Source organism: Solanum pennellii, chromosome 5 (genome assembly GCF_001406875.1).
Source record: "Solanum pennellii chromosome 5, SPENNV200".
NCBI classification, from domain to species: domain Eukaryota; kingdom Viridiplantae; phylum Streptophyta; class Magnoliopsida; order Solanales; family Solanaceae; genus Solanum; species Solanum pennellii.
The window spans coordinates 60710762-60720590 of record NC_028641.1 but is presented as its reverse complement, the minus strand read 5'-3'; the positions used below and the strand labels follow the sequence as shown (position 1 = coordinate 60720590).

Here is a 9829-nt window from a genome sequence, read left to right as displayed (position 1 = left end):
GTGATGCCTTTAGCCAAGTAAGAATGATCTCATTCGAGAATGAATGTTCCCAATGGGAAGATATTGTAACATCATGCAATTTTAAATAACTAGGAAGAAGCTTATAATTGTAAATAGTCATTTTTGGAAAAAATTAACATCTGGAAATTTGCTTAAGTTCAAACGGCAATAAGTCATAGATCAAGATAAATTAGGTGTAGTTCCAAATATTGTTGGAACGTCATTGGAATAATCTTTCATACGACGCTGATTTTGCGCAATTTTGAGTTTGTATGAGTGGGTTATGCCCTTTAGAAGTTAGGTTATTCGAATAAGGAATGTCCAATCCGCAATTTAAAGGTGTTTTGTTCTTCTTACCCTTTTATTTCGATTTGTTTTGGTAATATTTTTAAGGGTTGAAACTGAACATTGTCAGTTTTATACTGCTGGAGAAAAGTTCGGGTTTTAAGAAAGAACGCAAGAGAAGAAGAAAGGAAAAAGGAGGCAAGATCGTCGAGTTCGTCAAGAATAACTTGGGGATTTCATCGTGGGTGATCTCTACAAGGTATGTGAGTCTCTCATAGAGTTGGATTGGTTCACCAACACGCCCAACATGTTTAGTTCAGCGCATTTCATCCTAAAAGAGTTTAAATGTTGATGTTCTTGACATGAATTCTTAAATTTGAATGTTGTTTTTTAATTGAGTTGAATTGTGGAGTTTCTTATATCTTTACGTTATGTTTTAGAGTTTTCTATAGATAGGTTCTTGAGTAAATATGTTGGGTATCGAAATCTATAATGAATTTAAGAAAAATAGATGAGTTTAGGCGAATTAGGGATGGAAAACATAGATGAAAAAGTCTGAAAAAGGAAAAGCTACGGACCTGCTCCATAAGTGAACAGAAGTTTCTCCTGGTCGCGGATATAACACGGATTCCACTGTCTCAAAATTTAATTTCATAAATAATTATTTATGAACATCTCCGCGTTGCGGACTTGTTCAAAGACGTTGATATCGTAACTTCTTCTCAAGTTTAGCTAATCAGAAAAATTCCTAAACATCATGAGGTCTTTCCAAACACAAATTGTAATGGTTGAATCCATAATTCAATTCAAGTATCAACTAAGAGTCGATTCAAGTAAGAGTTAAGATCAAGGTCAAAAGTGTAGTCAAGTAAAGCTCATCAATGTTTTCAAGGTCTTTTACAAATGTTATAATTTTGTTTTTAGACTAGAAATTTCAACTTTAGGTTAGAGTAAACACTTGAGTTCACTTGTCAAAAGCTATAGGGAACTAAGTATTCAAAAGGAATTTATAAATGTTTTCGTATTTACGATAAGAGGAAACTAAGATTCTGAAAGAGTTTTGAGCAAGAAAGAGAACATTGATTACAAGAAAGTGTTTAAGCTGTGTTTTGAGTAATTATCTCAAACCAAAGAAAGAAGTTGTTTTAGAAATATATCATCTAAGTATATTTTTAGGAGTAGAATTGAGCATCAATATGGGGATACGAGTTCATATTAACTCAAGTATCCTTAGACCATGTAGCCAACATGGGTATTAAAGGGTTATACTTTTTAGATGATCACATAAGTTAAGCTAGTGGATCCACTAAGTTAAGTAGTTTTATATGACGGAAAAGAATAGGATAGTCTGTCAGTGTGATGGTAAAAGTGTTTTATCACCACTTATGCTCACAATGGTGGTTGTCGATTAGAGAAACTCCCACAGTAGTAATTGCATGGTTCCTCAAGAAGTTCGATATAGTATTGATGGGTGTGTAAGATTTCATTCATTCATTGCACAACTAGACATTGAGAGGAAGCATGGTGTGTCTTTATTATATTATGATTATGAGTTGACGTCATGTTTTATACAATTTTCCTTTTCTTTATATTGCACTTGTTTACTACTTTACAATGAAATTAGTTCAGTTCAGTACTTTTGAGTTTAAAAGAGCCAAGGTAAGTATTTCTTTAATAATCTATTTCAATTTTATACGACTTTTTTACAAGAAAACAAAATAAACTTTGGCCAAATGGCCGACATACTATTTTCTATTTTATTTAATGGCCTTTACATTTTTATATATGGCCGACAATGATTACGACTAATTTGTACACATATCTTTATGTCTTATCTTCTTCTCCTTAGTTTGTCTTATCTTCTTCTCCTTAGTTTACTCCAGTTGTACTCCCGGGACATAGTTATCTTCGCCATTGCATTTTGAACATAGATGGTCTGGATACTTTTGTCCGATCAGTTTGCAATATCTGGTCATCAAATCTTGAGAAATGAAATTTTTCCTGATAGCCCTTGTTGTAGGTATTTGTTCTGGTTTCAGTAGACTTAATATCCATTGTCGTACTTCTTCCATATCTGCTACTCTTATATCTTTACAATTGGAGTATATCATTGTTTGATCTCTGTTGTAATAACTCCAAATTGCATTTTCATTTAGGTAATTGTTTGATAACTCATTTAATATAGTAGCTATCCCAATAGTTCTTTTGTTTGCATAAAAATTTGGGATATCCACCTTCTGTATCTCTTCTTGTATATCTATTTTTTCTGGTATTATCATATCTCTGGTTAAACCTATCTTAATAACTTGTATTGTAGGTTTAATTTCTTCATATAGTATCTCTGCTGTTGCTGAGTAGAACTTTATATAAAATAAAGTTCCTTTAGTTATTCTTTTATATTGCAGAAGTGCCTTATGTAGCTCAGGTATTTTAGCTACTTCGTCTCCAGTAATAGTATATACTGTGCTTATTAGTCCGTAATTGTAGCAAGTTGCTACTAGGTTTGGATTCGTTCCTGGTTGTGCAATTAGTTTATTGTATCCTTGTAGATGTTGGGTTATGTAGTCTTGTTCAGGGTTTCTCGTATTTTTGGCTTTAGGGTTTTTGTTTAGAAAAGTCTGTACTTTGTATATATTTTCTATATACATTCTGGTAATGTGGTTATATGTTTGTTTATCTGAATCTAGGCTGGCTTTGTAGGTATTTATTTGTGGTGGTATGAATATATCTTTCTGGGTACTTTGAGGAGTATACGGTTTTGAGAATAACTTATTCAAGTTTGTATTTGTGTATTTTATTTTAGTCTCCTCATTTTTTGTAGGTTGTCCTGCTGTAGATGTGCTGGCTGTAGCTGCATTTAAACAAATGTTAAGGGTTTTTTGGAGTTTCCCATCGTCTCCTTGTAGCTCTGGAATTTTAGCGTCTTCCGATCGACGTAACTCTGTATGTTGGCGTAGCTCCGCATATTTATAGTCATGCTGCTGACTATTAGCTTTTAGATTTTGTAACTCTTTTCCCATACTATCCACCTTCGTAGAAAGTGTATTAATAGCTTTGAGTATTTCTTCTGTTGTATCTGGTTCAGTTTGTGTTCCTTTTTCTTGATAGGTAATCTGCAACGAGATTTTCATCAGTTTTTATAATTTCAATTGTAAATGTAAAATTTAATATATTCAATACTAATCTCCTTATTTCTTTTGTTGTAACTGAATCATCTAACTTTTTTGTTATCCACCATTTTACCTGTGTGTTATCTGTTCTTACAATAAATTTATTGTAAACTATATATGGTTCAAATGCTAATAAACATTTATATAATGCAAATAATTCCTTTCTGTTTATTTCCCATTTTGTTTGTGCCTCAGTATATGATCCTGAGCAATACCTGCAATGGTGTTCTATCTTTTCTTTGTCATATTTATATTTTAGTACTCCTCCATAACTGTGATCGCTTGAATCTGTTTCAATTATATATGTGAATGTTCTACTTTCATCAGGAAAATATAATTTTGGTAATTTTTTGCATAATTTTTTAATATTTTTTATGTGTTCTTTATCTTTGTTGTCAAAATGATATTCAATATCTTTTTTGAGTTTTTTGTATAATGGTTTTAAATGTTCTGCTAATTTTGGTATATATTCCCTTACTTGATTTACTAATCCTAAGAATGATTGTAATTTCTTTTTTGTATCTATATTTTCATCTATAGTAATTATTTTTTGTACTATGTGAGTTTGCATTTTTATTCCATTTTTATCTATTTGTATTCCTAGAAATTCTATCTGTGGTTTCATAATTTCTGCTTTACTTTTACTTAAGCTTATACCTGAGTGTTTGATTATATGTATAAATTTTTCTAATAATCTTATATGTTCATCTTGTGTTTTAGAATATAATAATATATCATCTATATATATAACACAATTTTCTAGTTGGTTAAAACAGTTATCCATAAAATGTTGATATCTACCTGGTGCATTTTTATATCCAAATGGTAATACATTCCATTCATAAAATCCTTGTGGTACTGTAAATGCTGTTAATTGTTTAGATTCTTCTTCTAGTTTTAGATGGTAAAATCCTGATTTACAGTCAAATTTACTAAAATAGTTATATCCTTGTATCTGTCTTATTTTAAGTATTTTATTTGGTATTGGGTAGTTGTATGTTTTAGTTTTGGCGTTTAGATTTCTGTAATCTATAACCATTCTACTTTTACCTCTTTTTTGTTCACTGTGTTTTATAACTATAAATGCTGGGCTTGTGTGCTTACTGTTACTTTCCTGTATATAATTCTTTTCCAGTAATTCATTTATATGTATTTTAAATTCTTGTAAATCATCGAAATTATATTTTAACGGTTTCTGTGTTATTATGCTATTTTCGTCTATTAGCTCAATTTTTACCTTTGTTTTATGTTTTTCCCATCCTTGTAATGGGTCTTCATTGTATAGTTGTCTTAGTTGTTCATTAATTATTTGAACTCTGTCTATTGTAAATATGATTATTTCCAATTGCGTTTCTTGCTCTTTATCTATATTTTTCATTTCTTGGTTTATTTTTTCACTACCTTTTATCCATTCCATAGCTTTTCGTTGTTTATTTTTTACCCTTTTTGCTCCTATTTTATTGCCACATGGTGTAGTAAGCCACCAGTGTGTTTTTGTTATTATATGTGGGTAAAATTTATCTAAAAATGGCATTCCTAGTAACATATCTTTTGTTGTGAACTCAAAATTATAGATTTCTTCTATTATTAGTATTTTATCCCATATTTGTATCTTTATATTTTTTGCTTTGTATTTTATCATACTTCCTTCATTATTAAATCCTGTTACTACCATAGGTGTTTTTAGTTTTTCCCATTTATCTTCTGGTAGACAATTATATTTACATATGTTTGCTTCTGCTCCCGTATCTATCATAGGTGTATAATATCTGTTGTAATATCCTTCTACAATAATTTTCGCAAGAATAAATATTTTCATTATTCATTTTGTTCTTTTTATGATTATTTTCTTATTTTGACAAGTTATTGTTAATTGTTCATTTTCTATTTTGTATGGCTTAACTTTTTCTAACCATTTTATTCCTAACGTGATATTATAATTTCCTTCGTATATTTTAAATTGTAATTTTAATGGAATTCCTCCTATAATTATTTCTTTTTCTGTTGTTTCTTCGTTTGTGTTTATTATTTCACTGGGTAATCCAGGGTATGTGTGTCCTGTTTTTATAATTTCTTCTTCTAATACTAGTTCTCTTGTTATATGATTTTCTTCTTGTCCTGTATTTATTAAGATTTTATATTTTCTTTGATCCATTATTCCTGTTATAAAATAGTGGTTAGGTGTTATTTCTTCTAATAATTCTTGGGGCATTTCATATTTTCTTTTAGATGTACTCATTCTTGATGAGGTAGCTCTTGTTAGTGTATTTGGTACGCTTGAAGTACTTAATCTTTCTTTTACTATTTCTAAATCTTCTTCCATGTCAATTTCTTTATAGCTGTAGTCATTATTGTCTATTACAGTAATTATTTTTTCGAAAGGATTTTCTATTTTTATTTTATCAATTTTATTTCTTGCTGTTATTTTATGTTTTGTGGTTAATATATATAGATTTTTACATCTTGCTGTAAATATTTTACTTCCTGGTGCTAACTTTATTCCTGATAATTTCCAATATAGTACTAATGATTTATCTATGTTTGTATCTGTTAATGCTACTGTGTAATTAGCACTTATTATGAATTTAAATTTTTGGTATATTAAATTTCCTCTAACTGCACTGATTACGCTTTTTTCTATAGGATGTATTATTCTGTCATCTGCTAGATATATTTCAATAGGTGTATCTATTCCTTCTCTGAAACAAGCTTTTATCAGTATTTCTGTTCCTCCTAAATGTACATATTTTATATCTGCTTTATTTTTTATATTTTGTATTTCTTTATTTATTATTCGTTTGTTTATTATAGGTATATATGCTTTTCCACTTGTATATTTACAATCTATGGCATGTTCTTTCTGACTAACTACATAATATTCTTCTTTTCGTCTTTTAAACAAATTTTTTAATAAGGATGTTTCAAGTATCTTTTCAACGCTTAAATCTAATTCTTTTCCTTTTATTTGTTCAAAAATTGTGTTATCAAATATGATTTTTTGATGTGATATTTCTTCATTTTCATAATTTTCTTCAGTTATTATTTTTATTTCACTTTCTGACATTATTCTTCATTTATTTCATCATTATCTGTATTAGTATTTTCTTCTTCATTTTCAGTTTCTATATCTGATACTTCGTATATACTATCATTTTCACTTAATTCATAGTCTATGTATTCTATTTGCATATATTTTTCATCGTCTATAATTAATTCTGCAATTTGTTTTCTTTTTAGGTTTTTTGGTAATTTACAATTTTTAGCTATGTGTCCTATTTTTCCACAATTGTAACAAGTACATTGGGATATTTTCCTCTTTGGTCTATATGGTCTTTTTGTTTTATAATTTTTTATATAATATCTTCTTCTTGGTTGTTTATATTTGTACTTAGTTTTATTTTTTGTGTAATTTTTATATCTTTTACTTTTCTGTTTTTTATATGTGCATCCAAATTGTGGTGCCATTTTATTTTTGCAACATGATAAGTTTTTATTTAATACTTTTTCCATTTTTAATTTTTCTTTTTGGCTTTCACATAATTGTGTAAACCATTGAGATAAGAATTTTATTCTAGATCCTAAAGTATCTGTAAGCCCTTCATTCTCCCAATCTTTAATTACTTTTGTACTAAATGGTTCTGGTAATTTTGTAAAATATTGGTGTCTTACTTCTTTTGCTTCATTAAGATTATATTTTGCTTTGTAGTAATATTCTTTAAATGCGCAAGTGTATTCTTCTATAAAGCACATTTTACATATAGCTAATTTTGTCATAAGTTGCCTGTTTATTATTTTTTCTTTATTTTGTTCTTTTACATCTGTGGTCATACCTCCGAATTCACTTCTTATCGTCAATTCGTATTTATCTAATATTTCTATATTTGTTGCTAAAGAAGTTCCATCTAATTTTGTATTATTTCTAAGTACTTCTAAACTTTCTGGGGGTAGATTTTCTATCCATAATTTAACTGTTCCTACAAATGTTCTTTCTATATATCTTGGTGTTTCTGTTGTACTTATTTTGTTATCTATCAGTTGTTTAGATATATTTCCTGTCCATAGTAACATTACTTTATTTATATCTGTTACACAATCTAGGTCTAAGAAATTATATTGTTCATTTGCTGGTTTTGGTATCCAATTTTTATTTAATCTACTGTTCCATATCGTATTAGCTCTATCTGACTGTTGATAACTTTCTGTATAATAAGTTGGTTGTGCCCTTCTAGGACTAGTTCTGGGACTATTTCTTGGACTATTTCTTGGACTATTTTCTGGTTTAACTCCTGATGTACTAGGTCTATTTGTATCTCCTGTATTTATTTCTAATTTCTTTAGTTTGTTTGTCTGTTCCAAGATTTCTGTATATGTTTCACTTATATCACTTATTTCCGATTTTTGGTCATTTTCATTTTCATCTATTTCATTTATTTCATTTAATTCAAGATCTTCATCTAATTTTTGTCGTACTTCGTTTATTTTATTTTTTAATTCTTTTTCTAGTTCTTTTTCTTTTTCTATTTGTTTTGCTTTTTGTTTTTCTTCATATAATAATCTTAATTTTGTTAGTTCTTTTTCTAGTTCTTCTATTCTTGTATTTTTTATTTCTTCTACGTATTGTACTTCTTGTTTTGCTTGTATTCTTATTTTTTCTATTTCTTTTGATCTGTCTATTTCTTCATTTTCTTTTGTTATTCTTACCATAGCTGTTAAACTGTCTTCTAATTTTGCTGTTTCTCTTTCTAACATTAAGTATAGATTATTTCCTATTTTTTTATATCTTCTTCCTAGATTTGAAAATATTATTTTTATTATCATTCCGTCTTGATTTTCATATGTTTTTTCGTCTACTGCAAATTCTTCTTTATTCATTATAATTTATGTATTATATTATGTTGTAACTCATATTCAAGACAATCTAATTCTAATTTTAACATAGATATATCTTTTCTTTGTACTAGTATCGATTTATTACATACATCTGCTAATATGTTTTCTTCTAATCTTCTTTTTCTATGTTGTAATTCTTGTTCTTTTTCAGTTATTTTTTCCATTATTTTTTCTATTAATTGTTGTTTATAAATTTCTTTGTTCATACTGTTTTTTCAAATAGCGAACATATTTGTATTCTGTTTTCGAAATTTTATCTATTAAATGGTCTTTTTCATTATTACTTGCTTTAGTTAGTTGTAATAATTTATATTCCATATATAAAGGTTTTAATTTTTTCCATATTTTTCTTACCTTTTTATCTATGTTGGTTCTTTTTATATTTTTATTTTTATTCGTCATAATTTTTTATATAATATTTTAAAAAGTTTACTTAATTTATTTGGATATCTAACCTTTTTTAACCTGTAATTTCTACCATATTTCCTTAGCCAATATTCAATCATATTTAATCTCCAATATCTAAATCATCATATAAATCAGACATATCATAATAAAGTTCGTCTTGTATACTTTGTATGGTTAACTGAGTCCAACCTTGGGTCGTTATCTCTATTATTTCATATGTTACCAATTTATCATAAATTTCTCTTTTTATGTCAGTATTAAGATTTTTTAATATATAAAGTAGTAATATCTTATATTCATCATTATCATCGATTAAGTAGGTACTCATTTTATTCATTTTTGCTAAAATTTTTATTCCTTCCAACCTCTTAATAAATTATACTTACTTATTATGTGTTAATAATGGTTTAATAATCATCTCGTCTAGTCACTACTACAGCTTTCTTCTTTGATTAGTTACCCTAACAGCGCCTCAACTCTGTTTACTCCCCTAAACGGCCTTCTTTGCCTACCGGTTTCAACTTTAGGATGGCATAGTCTGGGCATACTTGTTCATAGAATATTTCTGTAGCAAACCTTCTAAAGATGCTTATTATAACATTATTAGAACATGATAAATAATTATAATTAACAAGAGATTTTCAGGAATAAATTTGTTTAGCTACTCATAAATTTAAGAGTGTATACCTGTTTTTGTAGATTTGTAGCTCCAGAATTTTCCATAGTTGTTATGATACAGACGCAGGCAACTAGGATTGGCACCTAACATATTGTTTATCTAGTTAGCAGCTCAAAGGTGGTTGGTGATCATCCTTGCATTCAATAAGACTTCATTTTCATTCTTTTTAGTTTTATTTTTAGATTTAGGATGATCAGGGGTCTTATCCCGACATTCATCTCAGTTAGAGGTTTCATAGATAGACAGTTCGCAGCTAGTTGTCTTTACATTGTCATTTATTATGTACTAAAAGTTGAGTTGCCATTTTTCTAATTTGAATCATTAATTTTATAAAAATGTTCTAAGTTAATATTTTAAACAGTTCAGTAAGTGCATATTAATGCTTTGAGTCTTCTAT

At 28.2% G+C, this 9829-nt stretch overlaps 1 protein-coding gene across 1 annotated transcript; it reads right to left on the bottom strand.

Moving 5' to 3' along the window:
- Positions 1–2112: 2112 nt before the first annotated feature.
- On the bottom strand, positions 2113–9476 carry LOC114077270. The gene is made up of 2 exons (XM_027917027.1): positions 9441–9476; positions 2113–3398 (listed from the first exon to the last, which is right to left on the bottom strand). The coding sequence occupies exons 1-2, from the start codon at positions 9474–9476 to the stop codon at positions 2160–2162; spliced, it is 1275 nt and encodes a 424-aa protein (XP_027772828.1). The 3' UTR covers positions 2113–2159.
- Positions 9477–9829: the final 353 nt, after the last annotated feature.